The sequence below is a fragment of the Corvus hawaiiensis genome, chromosome 26, assembly GCF_020740725.1.
Source record: "Corvus hawaiiensis isolate bCorHaw1 chromosome 26, bCorHaw1.pri.cur, whole genome shotgun sequence".
In the NCBI taxonomy this organism is placed as follows: domain Eukaryota; kingdom Metazoa; phylum Chordata; class Aves; order Passeriformes; family Corvidae; genus Corvus; species Corvus hawaiiensis.
In genome coordinates, this window is record NC_063238.1 from 31848497 (window position 1) to 31864857 (window position 16361).

At 44.1% G+C, this 16361-nt stretch overlaps 1 protein-coding gene across 2 annotated transcripts in view; it reads right to left on the minus strand.

Moving 5' to 3' along the window:
* The window catches only part of ENPP2 (ectonucleotide pyrophosphatase/phosphodiesterase 2), a 72440-nt gene extending 56811 nt beyond the window's left edge, over positions 1-15629 (minus strand). For both annotated transcript variants that reach the window (XM_048286689.1, XM_048286688.1), the window contains exon 1: positions 15507-15629. In XM_048286689.1, the coding sequence (XP_048142646.1) occupies positions 15507-15527 (21 nt within the window). In that variant the 5' untranslated portion in view covers positions 15528-15629. The remainder of the gene's footprint in view (positions 1-15506) is intronic.
* Positions 15630-16361: the final 732 nt, after the last annotated feature.

Here is a 16361-nt window from a genome sequence, read left to right on the forward strand (position 1 = left end):
CCTGCTCGTTTTATTCTCCTCACAGAAGTAACATGCTTAAAAGAGAAACCAAATGCGGCTCCATCTGGCTCGGAGAAGAAGCGGGGGGAAGCTCGCTGGGGGCTACGAAATACAAATCTCCCGCTGCCACCCCCAGAAGTGCCCCGGGTGGTGTCAGGTGTGGCAGCCCGGGGCTCGGCCCGGGGCGCGCCCGCAGCCGCGGACCCCGCACGGCCGGGCGGGTCTGGGGAGCGCCCGGCTCGTTCCCCGCGGGTGCTCCCCAGGTTCGTCACTGAGGCCTCTCAAAACTGGAGACACCTTCAGAGCGGGGGCAGGGGGGTAGTTACCAACGCTGTTCTCCCGTGCTGCTGTGGCCGGGCAAGGCTCGTATCGATGGAAACACAAGCAGTTTCATCTGAATAGCTGGAAACCCCACACTTCCAGAAAGGAAGGGAAGTGACACGTTCCCTCTGCCTCACATTTCCCCATTTTCATCAACAACAGAAAGCTTGGTTGTTTGGATAAGCACTTTTATTAACAAAGCAAATGATAATGCTGAACAGAATTACGGTTCAAATCAGTGGCTTAAATATTATTTGCCAAGGCAAATTATTTACCACTGTAGTTTGCCACTTTTTTTTCTCTGATGAAAGCTTCTTTCATGAAAGTGTTTACTAACAATTACATTTAAAGGGACAGAGTCAAGGTTTGTAAGCCCTCGGACGGACTGAGCTTCCCTTGGGACCTGTCCCATATTCTATACTGGCATTAAGAGACACAGTACAGTTTTCTTTAAAATATCTTGCAGTATTAAACACATACAATTTTGAACTTTGTTTAGAAGTAACTTTTACCTGCTGAAATAACTCCCCTTCCCACCGTGTAGTTTTACAGGACAGGGTATAAAAACCCTTCTCTTTGCTGCCCAAATCCCAGCCTGCCAGCCTTTGCTAGGACCTGATCCTTTTTCATGCAATTTCTTAACCGAAAGTGCCTCCATTGTGCAGCTGCAACTTTGCATTGCAAGGCTCAAGGCAAGGTAATTAGCTTGAAAATTCCTACACTGGGACATTGTATTCCTTTTCCTTTAACAGAGACTATGAATTCAAGACCCATCTTCTAATGTTCACTTTATCACTAGCTGCACTTAAAAGATTTAGGTTGCAATAAGCACTATTTTTCTAGCAAAAACCTGTGCATAGAGGTCTAGAGAAAAGTAATCATCAAAGGTCTTACTAGCTGTTCCTATAAAATTCTTCACCCTTAGCCTCTGGTACATCCTGTGGTTAAACAACTTCATCCCCAAGCACTAGGTAAGTACAGCAGTGTGTGACCGCAGCAGAAGGGAAACCTAAAGTGTCACAAGTAAAATTACTCAGTGGTGTTGCCTATGTATCTTAACTAATGAAGTTCATGATATCAGAGGCAAAATAGGCAAAATATGGGAATCAGCAGTTCCAAGCTCTCCTCCAGGCTAGGACCTTCGGATGACCAAGGGACTCAGGCAAAACACAACTGACTTTAAAAATCGGGTGGTCAATTTTGAGTGCCCAAACCAACACATGAAGTCTCTGAGATGCTCTCAATTTCAGAGCCTTTGCTGTTCCTGCGTATCTTCCTAACACACAAGTTCTCAGTTCTTTTGAAAAAAAGTTACGTGTGTTAAAAATGGTCATTCAGAAAAAAAGAACCTCAACAAACAAAACCAAAAAATACAGCATTATGAATGACTTCTACTGATTTAAACACACGTATTTCATTTTTCCATTCATGTAACCTCTCTGGAGCTTGTAAACTTCACTATTTTATATAAATGGAAGAGCTTATTTTATGTCTCCAAGTCCATGTTACAAGTGTATTAAATTTATTAACCTCCTTTGTAATGTCCTTTAGAACTATAGATGACGACTCTGAAACTGCTAATCTTTTTCATCTGTGTTATGTAAGACACATTTTCCAGTAGCTCTGAACTGAACACACAATCAGATGCACAATGTTCTTTTTGTGACAAGGATTGTGCCTGAAGCCATCCCAGATTCAAAAGGGACTTATTAGCATAAACAAGGTCTAATGATTTTGTTCAGGAAAAATTTCACTGCTGGGATCAGTGGCAACTAATTTTTTGAGCAACTAATTGCCATTTTACTAATCAGAAAAGAAAGGACTAAAGCTGACATAATGTATTCCTGGCTCAAAAATTCAGCGATTCAGTGGAAGTTTTAAGGTTTAAATGAAACACATTAAAAAGGAATTTTAACAAGATCACCAGAAAATGAAATGCCTCTTCCTCTGTTGTTGTACATAAAAATTGGCCTTTGGCTTTTCAGGCTTGTATGATTACACTGATTATTTAACACGGGATGCAAAGCTTGCAACGAGGCACCAGATGGCGCCTTACATGACACGTTCGTGCTGTGACATTTCCAATTACAAGCGTTCATAGAGTCATAGAGTCACAGAATCACAGAATCACAGAATCGTTTAGGTTGGAAAAAACCTTTAAGATCACTGAGTCCAACCCCATGTCCACCATTAAACCATGTCCCTAAGTGCCACACCTAAACGTCTTTTAAATATCTCCAGGGATAGTGACTCCACCAACTTCCCTGGGCAGTTTGACAGCAATTTCTGTGAAGAAATTTTTTGTAATACCCAATCTAAACCTCCCTTGGTACAGCCTGAAGCCGTTTTTTCTCTTCCTGTTACATGTTACTTGGAAGAAGAGAACAAACTCCACCTGGCTACAGCTCCTTTCAGCGAGTTGTAGAGAGTGTTAAGGTCTCCCCTGAGCCTCCTTTTCCCCAGGCTAAACACCCCTACCTCTCTCAGCTGCTCCTCATCAGACTTGTGCTCCAGACTCTTCTCCATCTCTTTTGTCCTCCTCTGGACATGGTCTAGCCCCTCAATGTCCTTTTTGAGGTGAGGGGGCCAAAACTGAACATGGGATTCAAGGTGCAGCCTCCCCAGTGCCAGGTCACTACTGCCCTGCTGGCCACACTGAAATACACAGATACAGGCCAGGATGCCACTGGCCACCTTGGCCACCTGGGCACACGCTGGCTCATGTTCAGCCACTGTTGATCAGCACTCCCAAGTCCTTTTCTGCTGGGCAGCAAACTGACTGAGGGTGCCCTCAATCCCCTTGCCAAGATCATAGTTTAAAGATATTAAACAGAGCTGACCCCAGTGCTGAGCCTTGGAGACTGGATGCCAATTCTATTTAACTCTATCACCACTCTCTGGGCCCAGCCATCCAGCCAGTTTTTTATCCAGTGAAGAGGGCACCCATCCAGCCCATGAGCAGCCAATTTCTCCAGAAGAATGCTATGGGAAATGCTATCAAAGGCTATTCCCTAGAGTTAATATAAGCAAGGCAGTACTTACTTACAGTCTTACATAAAACTCATTTTTCTTGAGCAGTTTTTCTAATGAGGAAAGGAATGCAGAGAAATCAAGTATATTGACTGAGTCAGAGGTTGGGGATGGAGTGGACTCTAATAAAATGAGCCTTTTTAGCTACTCCTGTCCACTTTGCACTGGATGCTGGATGCATGGGATGATTGGGGGACCAGGATGAAAGCCTCCAGTAGGCTTCACAGCAGCATGAAAGACAGAAGGGTGAAGGACTTCTCTAAAGTGTCACAGAGCTCTCACTGTCCCAAACACAGCATTCACACATTGTTGTGGCCAAGAAAAACAGTCAGTTGAGTGTACGAAATAGCAATTTCAAGGAACAAAACCTTTTGACAAACTATAGAAATTCAAGTAGTATCCACATCAAGCCTACTCAGGTACAAGCACTGTGAAACCAAATGAACTTCCAGTAGCCAGAGTGAGCATGGGAAGAGTTGAGTACCTTGCTGAAGACACCCCGAGTCTTCTTAACAAAATCAAAGAGGCACAACATACCAAGCAGAACTGATTCCTGTGTATAAAGGACTTTAAACCACATTTTTATTACAGAATCAGAGAATGGTTAAAGTTGGAAGGGACCACTGGAGGTCATCTAGTCCAACCTCCCTGATCAAACAGGGTTCTCTAGAGCACATTTCTAAGGATGGTGAATATATCCAGAGAAAGAGGCTCCACAGCCTCTTTGGGCAGCTTGTTCCAGTACTCAGTCACTCCCACAGTAAATAAATTCTTCCTCGCATCCTGGTGGATCTTCCTGTATTCCAGATTCTGCCTGTTGCCTCTCATCCTACAGCTTGGCACCACCAAGGTGGTGGTGGTGGACTTTAGATATTTTTAGAGATGAAAACCAAGTATCTTTGCTACTCAGCCAGCACAGTGACTGATAAACAAGACAGAGAAGGAAGGAAAGACGTATGTGAAGGGAAGGATAGCAAAGCCAGCCTTGGTCAGCAGTCTGATGACCAAAAGAGGGGCAGGAGTAAGAGTCAGTGCAGGAGGGTGATGACCTATGATAAGTGGTCCTTCAGCAGAGGTCAGCCCAGGAGCCAGGCTACAACCAGATACGAAAATGCAGAACAGTGATTGCACACTGGGTATGGAGGAAAAAATACACAAGAGTTGCTGCAGGATGATGGATCTGTATGATCTGTATCTGCTCAATTTGTAAGAGCATCACTGAAGACCCCAAAATAGGGTCACTGAGAAGTCTCTTTTTACCTGCTGAAGGTAAAACACTTCAGCAAGCAATAGATTTCAAATGACTGGCAGCTGGCTTGGAAACAAAAAGGTACAACATGATCATAAATGGTAGGAGGGAACCCAGATGTTCACAAGGATGCATTAAAGGGGTAAAGGCAGGGCAGAGAGAAAAAGGAGCTCTCAGCATGGGCAAAGGCCATACTATCCATTCATGTTTGAGAGCTGCAAATGTTCAAGACACTTCTGCAAGTGTCTTTTGTTCTTACACACATAAAAGCTGCATTTTGTCAAGGAGGCAGAAGGCACAGGACTGACTGGCAAGGAGCTGCACCATTATGCCCTCTGTTACCCCACCAGCCTGGGAAGATCCACGAAGCAGGCTGTACTCACATGAAAGTACACCCTCCTCACCGCAGTTTCTCAAAACACCACCAGTCTTCAATTATCTGTCTGCTCATCACTGCCCGGAGGGGAATGGTATGCAAATCATAGTGCCTGGTGCACTGGAGGACTGTGCTGAGGATGACTTTCTTGGCCAGAAAGATCCATAAAGCAGTGCCAGACCCTCAGGGACAATCATGGACAAATTAAAGTCTTCAAAATTGCAGTTTGCTGCAGCCCAGCCCCTGAAGCACCAAGTGCCTTAGGCACATACAAGCCCATCAGCGTTTCTGAGCATCCTATATAATGCCTGCAGGGTTCACAGGGTTGGAAAGAGAACACCCAGATAAAGCCCAAAACTCACTGAGTACAGCCAGCAAAGCACGTCGACCAGCAAAGCCTGTTGCACCCCTCCTCACCTCATCTCACCTCACCCTCATGTACGTGTCCTGCTCAAAACACAGGAGACTGGGATCACGCCTGTCTGAAACTGAGTTCTGCCTACCCAGAGACAGAAGAGGAACCACTGGCCAGAGGAGGACCCGAGTCCCTGTCTCTGCTTTACCTATGTAAAACACTTGCATAGTCACTGGGATAACAACTGAAACCCAGGTGAGCAGCCTGGTGAGAAAAAGGAGGACGTAACGCAGTAGAGAAATAAATTTTCCCACACCCCACATCAGATACAACAAGGTTCAGTGGTTCAGTGAGGACTGTGGATTTGGTGACAGCACTGCAGCTCCTGAAGCTGCCTGTGATGCCTGGGGAGGGATCTTGGGCTCAAGTGCACCCTCCACACACAGTAACCATTTTGGTGGCACACAAGCAGAACAAGGTTTGTAAGTGAGGTTGTGTCTTTTAGCAGGACAGCTAGGTCAGCTGGAAAGAGGAGAGGAGTTTTCAGTGACCTGAAGAAATCTTTGGGTGCCTGAATGCTTGTCTCTCCCAGCGGTACCGCAGCTAATACACCACCTGCTCCAACACAGGCTATTACACCTCTCACTGTGAACCACACACAGCAGCAGCAGCATTTACACCAGTCCCACACCTATGTTTTCCTCATCTTCAAAGAAACTAACATATACCCAATTCAGTTTCTGGACAACATTACTATTATGAAGCAGCACAAGTACTTCACTAAAATGCATTGAGAATTATATTTCTTAAGATAGTCATATCTAAAATTCTAAATTCTAAAAATTCTAGCAACTACAGAATAAAAACTGTTCTGTGGTGAAAAATCTCATCTTCAGGGAGGATATGAAGGAGTGAAACATGGAGCCACAGAGCCCGTATGTGTTTTTAGCACGGCCCATAAAAGGTTGTATATTTGGATCTTCATCCTTGTTTTCCACTGCTTGATATGGGTATCACAGGTGCCCATTAACAGTTTTATATCGGTCTTGTTCAAAGAGCTGTAGATTTCAGTGGTGTGAAATCCACCCACCTAGCCCCCATACAGCAGTCTGGAGGTTTCAAGGGTCTTGCATGGTACCTTGCATGTGCCACACACAATCACTGTTAATTTATTTGAATTTTACAAGTGGTACAACCTAATACATCCCATGAAAATCATAGCTCCTTTAAAATAATGAATTAAAGCTAAAAGAGGAGAAAACCCCAACCAAAACAAAAACTAACAAACAACAGTCAAAAAAACCCTTAAAGATGGGAAAGTTACTTAAAGATGTAAAAAGCAGGTTTTCTAGACTTCAAATCATATTTCTAGTTTCTTTTTGTAACTTATATGTACATCCTTTACCATGTTCAAACCTTTCTCAGTAGAATATGATCTTTGAATCTCCTGGGTATATAAAACTTCTTGTGGGGACTTCTACAGTAACCCTGCAACATACCTCTCTGACTTGATTACGTTTACCCTCAGCTCAAACTCTATTTTAGTACATTTTCAAGGTCAAGGCTTGGATATGATTAAAAAATTTTCCAAGTGCTAGTCTCTCCCCTACAAGTAAAATGTGGATATAATTAATACTGTTTTGTTTATTTTGTTTTCCTTGCAAACAAGAGTTTCTGTTTGTTTGAAATCCTTTTTTTCATGTTTTCAGCACTTGGATCAAAAAAGAAATATTTAAATTAATATCTTTCTCGTGGTTAATCTAAAAAAACACACTGATATTTTCAAAACAGCAAAATCCTATTTGATTTCAGTTTAAAGAGATATGTCACTAGGAATATTGTTCTCAACTTGCCTGCAGCTGAGGCTTTGGACATGCTTTGCAGCATCACTACTTCTGCAGAAAGATCAGTGGGGTCAGGCTGGAAACAGAGGATTCCCACACAACAAATAGGGACATGCCTTCAGGTGGGCACATTTTCCTCCTGGTTCTTTGTATAAGGGGCATCTCAGGCTGAAGAATTGGCTCATCTTATGGTGATGCGTGTTCACACCTATGAAAGCTTTTTTTTTGGCATGGTAAATGAATGCATGAACATAGAACAGACCTTGGCAGTGTAGAAGTTAAGACCGAAAAAAAAAAAAAGCTGAGGGCCTTCTGGGGCTTGAACCTCCTTCACATGAGTATGAGCCTGACTCAAGCAGATCTACTTTATTTGCATAAGGACTGCAGGACACCACTAAATGCAATCAGTCCAGCACAAAGAGAAGGAAAACCTGAAGAAATTAGGACAGTTGATAAAGAAGATATGTCCTCTTAAAAATTAAAATAACAATTATTAAACACTGCCTAAACTGCCTGATCTGATTCACTGGCCCCATGAACATTTAAGTGGCAGAGGATACAACAGGAACTGTCCCGGCTTTTGTTCATAGAAAAATGCATATAATGAGGACACAGCTAACATGTTAACAAACCTAATCCCATCTGCGGCTCTTTTTTGGGTGTACTGATTTATCTCATAGTTGAAAGACACACCTTTATGATGTACATTTGATAGCTTAAGCTATCCCCAGCTGTTGAGAGGGGTGAGGTATTTCATTACCTTGGAAATAACTGGCTTTTCTGCCCTTTTCCTTCAGAACAGAAATAAACCTAGCAAGTGGAATACAAGTACCAAGTGTCTACCACCAGTCCTGGCAGACTGGCAAGTCCTTGCTATCACTTCCATCCTCTCACCCCAACCATTTCTGGGGATACACTGCAAATCAAAACAGGTTAAAAACTTCTCTTCCTTTGACAGGTTTTTCAGTTGGATGAGTTTCCTGCCCTGGTCCTTAGCCCTGGCAGCAGTGTGTCTGTGAGACACAGTGAGCTGCAAACTGCTGCTGCTTGCGAGCCCCAAGCCAGGCACTGTAACTGAGGAGCGTCTGTGGGCAGGGGCAAGTTCTGCTCTCCCCCCACTCCCTCTGCTCCCAGGGGAGCAGTGTCACCCCAGCATTCACTAAACACCCTACGTTTCTTAACAGGCATCCGCTGCTGCCTGTTGTAACGGCAAAGCACAAAAGCGTAAAACAATCACATCTTGCTTTTTGGGTCATTTTGGACAGATGGGCCACTTTCCAAGCATCACAAATTTTCCTAAGTTGAAACATGTCACCACAAGTTCAGTTGAAGGTCACATTTTTTTTTCTGATTTCAGCCGAGTGCAAAGATGACAAATGTAAGCACAAAGGGAAAAACATCCTGTTGGAACAGTACTCCCTGTTTTCTATGGGTGAGAAAAGTATAAGCAACATTTCAACAACAAAACAATGTGATCCATTGCTGAATGATTTTTTTTAAACCCGTATCATAATGTGTAACTGAATAAATTTCAAAGTCTGCAGGAATGCAATATAAAAATAATGAAGAAAAATGCTAGCAATCAAAAAATGTGCAACTCTGCATGGGTTTGCATAAGGATTATCAGGGGGGTTTAGGCAAATACTTTTTTACTTTCTCAGCATAAAACCTTGGAAAGGAATAAAGTATTTTTTAGAATGGATTAAACAAGTAAACTGCAGAGAAACCCAGGTCACTTAAATATTTATAGACTTCTTCATGACTTTAAAGCAAATGATCTTATTGAGCTAAGTTTTGTTTAACTCATATTTTGTTTTTTTATTTAGCAAAACAAGACTTTCAGAAAGAAACAATTCATTGGTTTAATGATTGCTGGCTGCTGTAGACCAAAAGCAGCTCTGCTTTGCTCAGCCTTCAGAGAAGGCTCCCCACCCTAGTAAATGTCCTTTTCCCAGCAGACAAGACTGAAATCAGCTTGAAATTATACTTGTTGAAGATTTCCATGGCAGAGACAGAGGTTCCCGGGCATCCACAGAGAGCCTGCAAAACAACTGGGACTATTTAATTTATTATCTTTTCACTGTCCATGGCTAACCCTCCTTCAAGACACTGAAACCAAACAACTTTGATGGCAATGTCTGATCCAACCCATGTAAAAAAGACTTGAGCATACCACTGCTCTGGTGAAGAGAGTGGGGACATCTCCTTTGCCAGATGCAGGGAAGGCCTCCAGTGCCTGTGGTCCCTGCTCAGATGTGTGAGCTCAACCTTTTGACCTTTTGGGAGAGGAGGAACACTCTGATTAAATCATCTTTAAAATAAGAAAAAAAAACAAAAAAACCCCACATTTTAGGCAAAGAAGCCAGGATGGATGATGGAAAGAGGCAAGGAGCAGCAATATCTTCAGGTGACAGCTGAAGTCATCAGAGGAGGAGCACCCCCTACCCCTCTACCCCTGGGCAAACTGAGTTCCCTTTGCACTGAGACAGCAGGAGCACAAACTTCCTCTGTGGTACCTTAAGCCATGACAGCTGGTTTGAAAATGGATGTGGGACTATAACCTCATCTTCAGACCCCTGCTTGTTGGGAATCTAAGCCTGCTGAAGCATCTGCTTGATTCTGCAGATAATTCAGCATGGTTTTGGAAGGTACTGAATAAAAAAAAAAAAAAAAACAGCACTGGGAAAACTTCTGATTTTTGCTTCCTACTCTGATGCATTATGAATAAAACAACTAAGCCAACCTCCAAACCCCATTGTATAAGGGCAGGTGGAAGTACAGTCAGACTGCAGGACAGAAGGCACAGGGGAGAGGCATGGGAAACTTTCGGAGAAGTGGCAGGTTCAGCACACAAACCAGGCTTGATGCTGCCGATGGCAAACACCAGGAGAGCACCGTAGATGAAGGGTACCCAATATCCCACTACTGTCACAGCCATCTCCTGCTATCTGTGGGGAATGCTGGGCTGGCTTGGCAGAGCAATGGAAGGGCAGAAAAAGACATCTTAGTTTTGAGGGTGGAAAGAGACAAAATATATTAGGAGAACAGAGCTTTGGAGATTCCAAAAGGGAATCTCCTTTTTGTTCCTGCTGTTTTGGGGTTTGGAAGGAGGAAAACATCCTTGTGACGTCTGCCCTATTGCTAATGCTTTCAGTTGTACTCTATTGCACAAGTCCATTATATGTTAGGGAATGTCAAAAAAGTGAAGTGTCTTTAGGTGCATTGAATTTATGTGGTCAAGTACAAATTACCTGAGTTAGTGCTTTTGGACTTGGCAGCCAGCTGAGACTGGGACCCTTCAGGTTGTTTCCTGTAATCGAGGACTTAAATTCTTTGCTACAATCCTGTCATTTACAAGGAATGTACAAAGAAATGCTCTTTCCCTGAGCAGGGAAAGGAATCCTGTTGTTCTGGATATCCAAAAGGCACTTAAGGGCTTCTTAGATTTCTCCTGGATGAAGGGTCATCAGCTCCAAGGGAATTTCATCCCATCTTACAGCATTCCTTCTGTCCCAGCTGGAGGGGTGACCTTTTTTGGGGTTTGCCTATTGTCTTCACTGCCACTTTAGCTGTTCAGCGTCAGCATGGAAAGAAATAAAAACAAGCATTTATAGGTGATGGCAACTAAATTATTTACAAAATATTGTTTCATCAGGACATTTTCTCCTCCTACCCTCATAGTGACCTTATTTTCATCAACTGGATGTTTATGATTGTCACAGCCAAAATTTTGGCTGTGCCAAGAGCCTTTGAGGGATGCCTAAAATGACTGAGGAAGCTGTACCTCTCTTCCAGTGTCACCTGATGCAGGTACCAGACTGCAGCCACAAACTCATACTCTTCTTTCTCCAAAGAGGGCTGAACCAAACCATATTTCTCTTTATACAGCCTGTGAAGTCTTCAAGTATTGCAGTGAACATCCTTCACTGATACAGATCAGTGCCACTTCCCATAATCCCACTCACATCTGAGGCTGATGCTAACACACCAAACCATGGGCTGGTGCAGCTGGAGGGGCAGTAATTTGTAACAGTCCTTGCAATCAAGAGTTTTCCTGTCCCATTTGGTAGCTCCAGCACTGAATTTGGTGCAGCGTTGGTCCTCCTTTGCTGCTGCCACAACACAGGTTCCACTATCCTTTCCCAGCTCCTATAGCCCTTGTCCCATTCCCCCATTCTCCTGTCATTGGCCAGAAAAGGTTTTCAAGGTGTCACATTCAACAACAGCACCGGGAACATGCAGCTAGTACGACTTAAAAGATTTTTCAGCAGGGCAAAATATACAGCAATAGATTCAAATCCACAAATGTTTTGTGGATAGTAACTCCTGTGTTTGAATTCACTTCATTGTCTTTGCCCTTTTTACTGCTAATTGTCATGAGTGCTCATGCATCCTGCTGCACCAAAATCTGCCCTAAGAGCTAGCACTTAAATAAGGTAGTCTGGAGCGACTCTGCAGAGCCCAGTTGCTGGAGTCAAGTAATGGAAAATTGGGTGTGTGATGGGGTGTCCCTGGGCTGTATTCTTCCCTTCTGCTTTGTTCTGCTGTTTGCAGAACAGCTGAGGGAAGTGTTCCAATCCTGTCCCAGGTTTGCACAGGGCTCTCTGTAAAACCTGGAATGATTCCCTGTGGAGCCCATTTGAGAAGTCCTTGCCTTTGCTGGCTCTGACAGCTTTTGCTGTTGCGTGAACAGAGCAGTACAATCATCCTTTCTTCAGGTTAACACGTTTTCCCCTTGCAAATTATCCACTTCTGGCAAAAGAATGACCTGGGGGGACGATTTGTGTGTAAACCATGGGATGGATGGATGGTATGGATATGTCTGGGAGCTAGTGGGCTAGTGCTGGCTAAATGCATGTGTAGCCTGGCAGCCTCAGCAGCTCATCCTGCTACGTCTCGACAGCCACCTCCACTGCCACATGTGCCGTTATAGAGCCAGAAGCTTGAAATTGGGTGTAGATCAAGAAACGTGCAAGAACAAAGCATTATTACCCAGGACAATCCATATTATCCAACATATCCCAAGTTCTTTGAGCAACACAGGTATGAGAGGCAGGACCTCAGCTGAACATACCATTAACAGCAAGCAGAAGGGAACAGAAATCTGTGAAGGGAATAAAATGTTACGTTTCAGTGATGGGGATGGGAGACAGGTGCAGCAGGAGGGATGGCTTCAGGAGAAGAATGGCAGGAACGACTCTGGCCATGTCCCACCAATGCTGTTTCTGCAGGTTTCTACATCAGATGACACGGGAGGAAAAAATTAGGTTATGGACAAGGATGGGTTTCCAGGAACTTCTTTAAAAAAAAAAGGAAGCTAAAACTGGTGAAGAGGTAAGTGACAGCAAAGCCAGAAAGTCCTCAAAACTAGAAGGCTTTCAGGTTAAAATCTTTAACTAGCCTAAAAACATGGAAACAGAAGAACAGAGAGTGAGAATCCAGAAACATGTGCAATAGTGCATAATTTGGAGAGGCTGGGGCTGCCATGGGCTGGACACAGCCTGTCCCACCACAGGACACGGCTGAGGCCCTCACGAGATGGCAGTGCCTTGGGGAGAACAAAACGGAGAAGGGTAGAAAGTGCTGTGCAGGTACTGATGAGTGAGGGGGAAAGGAAGAGAAACAGCTCTGCAGACACCAGGGTCAATGAGGAAGGAGGGGAGGAAGTGCTCCAGGCACCAGAGCAGGGATTCCCCTGCAACCACCAGAAAATACCTTAGAGAAGCAGGTTTGTCCTGAATGACTGTGGCCCATGGCAAGGCCCCACGGCGGGGCCGGGAGATGTGTGAGCAGGAGGGAGCAGCAGAGAGGGGCTGTCATGGACTGGTCATCCCCCAGTGCTGCCTGGGATGGTGGGGAGAGGTGAGGAACCAGGAATGAAGAACTGGGAAAAGGGGAAAGAAAGGTGTCTGAGGACACAATCTCCCAGCCACAGATGTAATCCATCTGCAATAGGAGAAAAGTTCTGTCTGGCTTAGGGCAACAGGACAGGAGCTGAGCATACCTGCTATTATCTTGTATTTTTAATCTCTTTTAATCCAATTTTTCATGTACATCACTACCAACTAGAACTTCCAAGCAATTCGTCGCTTGAATATTTTGAAACATGAAGCCTTCTAGGACAAAAGACCATTTACCATGAATCTTTCTCATGGAATTTAAACAACTGTACACAACAGGAAAATAGTTCTCCTATAGTGATAGAGCCAATATGTATTTATTTCTATATGTACGTCTTTTTGTGTATTAAAGTGACAGTGACCCTGTTCTCTTTTATTCTGTGTAGAGCACACACAGTTTCATGGGTTTTGAGACAAAGAAAGCCTGTGAGATCATTTGGTCTGGCACCCTACAAATACACTTCTCATATCACACAGTGACCAGAGCAGGGAGGGTGCATCCCAGCTGGGCTGGTGTGGGTGGCATGGGGAGAGCCATGCTGGGAGGCTCAAAACCCCTCATCCAGCAAGGTGTGTCATAGGTCAAGGATGCTGTCAGCTTTGTAAGCAACTGAAAACCACTTAGTGTTCCTGTTGTGTCAGCAATATCAGGTTTTGATGTGTTTCCATAAGTGGTCCATTCATCTGGGGAAGTGCCACGAATGAGCACTTCCAATGGCACATGGGAATTCAGACAAGCTGGTGCTAGCCCAGCGCTGCCAGGAGCCGTCTCATGCACCACCCTTCATTCATCTATCACAAATATTCATTACCTCCACTTCCAGTTCAGCTAATGTCAAAGGATTCATTTGGCATCCTTTGGTAAAGGCTGAAGTGCAGACACTGCTATGAACAGCTCCAGCTTTCAAGAATGGTGCTAACCTATCTTTAGCTGTCTGGCATTCAAACTCAGCTGGCTTCCTTAATGAATAATTGGAAACCTCCCTGCTGCAGTGACATTAAACTCATAGTTTACCCTTCATATTACAGCCTCTGAAATAAGCTAGGATTTTGTAGAATAAATATTACTACACAAATGGAGCACTATTTTGTTTTCTTAACATCTTATACAGGCCAGCCTCCTAGGAGGAAACATTTCTACAGCCTTGCACTTCACGAGAAGCTCTTAATCTACAAATGTCTTTATCTGTCCCTGAACAGTCCAGCAGGTCCCCTGTGGGCAGCCAATGTTAGGGGCAGAGTCACCTTTGCTTTCTTTTAGGTACAGGCAACACCCCACTATCTTTCCCTACAGCCAGTGCTCTCTGCCAGCCCCCAGCCCACCTTCCCAACACCCCACCGCACATCCAGTGGGGAGGGTTGGAGCATTCATGTAAACTTTGACACCCCTGAAATGCCCTATTTCCCTTTTTTGTTTTTAATTGGACAAGTCAGCGTCCCAATTCCACTTGCAGAGCTCAGAGTTTCCATCACGGATGTGGGGGCAATAAGGAACAGCCTGCACAGCACTGACACATGCTGACAGGAAGCTTGCATAGATCAGCAGAAATTAGAGCAAATCACAACCAAAATCTAAGCAAATCAGAAGCAACAGAAACTTGAAAGAAGGACCCAAGACTAATACTTCAAAATCAGAATAATCAAAACCATTATGAGTTCATTATGAGTAGGGGAAATACGAGGCATGCAGTGTGTCATTGCTCCTTATCAACTTGCCTCTCTAATCAGCACTTTACAGTTGTGGCACGGGGAGTTACAGAAAAAAATACAGATCCTTGAGGTGCTACTAGCCTGATTAAAGAAATCCAAGTATTTCCCCTGGAGAGAAATGCTTAGGGAGAGGTACCTGTAACAGGAACCTTATTGAGACGGATTGCCTTTAAGCCCGGGACTTTACCAGTGAAGCTCCAGACACTGGAAATTTTAATATAAATGTGATGTAGGAGTGATGTAGGAGTTCTAAACTCATATTTATGTACTTGCATAATATTAATACTGTAGGAGGTAAATATAAACAAAACACATGATACTTTGCTCATGTCTGTGCTGGATGCTAATTTTGATATTGTTATAAGGTAAGAATATATATGAAAAGCAGTTTATATTAAAAAGGTTAAGAGAGGAGTTCTCTTCAGGAGGCAAAACAAGCTGTACAAGAACTACTATGGTTTCTAAAGTACATTTTCTTCTCTGTGCATTAAATAATCATTTTTTTCTCTTATTTATGAATCAGGGTTCTTCCAACATCACCCCTGAATTCATTTTGGAAGGACTTCCTACTTGCCAAATCCCAATTTGAGTTGCATTTTGCAAAAACACATTCATGCTGCTTCATTACCCGACTTTCTTGTAATGGTATTTTTTTAAGGCTACTTTGGCAAGCCAGGAAAACACACAGGGCAGAAGGGGAGGGCAGATGCTCCTACCGTACCAGAGGGTCCTTTTTCTCCATGTCTGAAGCTCCTCCTGGCTGGCCGCGGCGCTGGCAGCGGCTCCGGCAGATGCGCGGGGCCGGGAATGTGCCGGGGAGGTCGCGAATGTGCCGGGGAGGTCACGAATGTGCGGGGAGGTCGCGGGGTGCCCCGGCCCGGGCCGGCTCCGGGGGCTGCCCTGGGCCCGGCCCCGGTGCAGCGTGGCTCAAGTCAGGGTGCCAGCTGCCCCGGCCGGACAATGGCTCCATTGGGACATAGCTGGGGGACAAAGGCGCTGCTTTCAGGAATGATTTTATATGCATACATGTGACCTTTGCCTGAAATGGCTCTATGGAAAGTGTCCCTGTCCTGAAGCTCTGCTTTCAAATGCGGCACTCCCGGGAGCTTGCTTAATCTGTCCCTTTTTTCTCCTTTTTTATTTTTTGCCACAGATGCCTCAGGAGAAGTCATGTGCACATAACAAGGTGGTGCTGAGCTTTTTCTCATTATTTAATAGAGCTATTCAGTAATGGATAAGATTATTTTCTTCACTTTGCAAAGTCGTTCACTAGGATCTGCTATCTGGAATGCTTTTTCTGCTTTTAGGAATTTAACTACAAAACCAGAGTACCCCAATTTCCAATCCCATACTCTTGAGCTAGCCTCCAGTGGCTGACACTTCCAGATACTTCCAAGCTCAGGCCACCTTTGCTAGAGTGCATATAATTTTAAATTTATGCATCCAGATAACAAGAGCAGGGCCTTTGGGTCTTTTATGGATTGGAGCAAGTTGTTTATTCCTAATAAATTTATTATAAATTAATTTACTTTAACTGTGCTTTTTAAGTATTTTGAAGGCTTCTTAAATGGATATA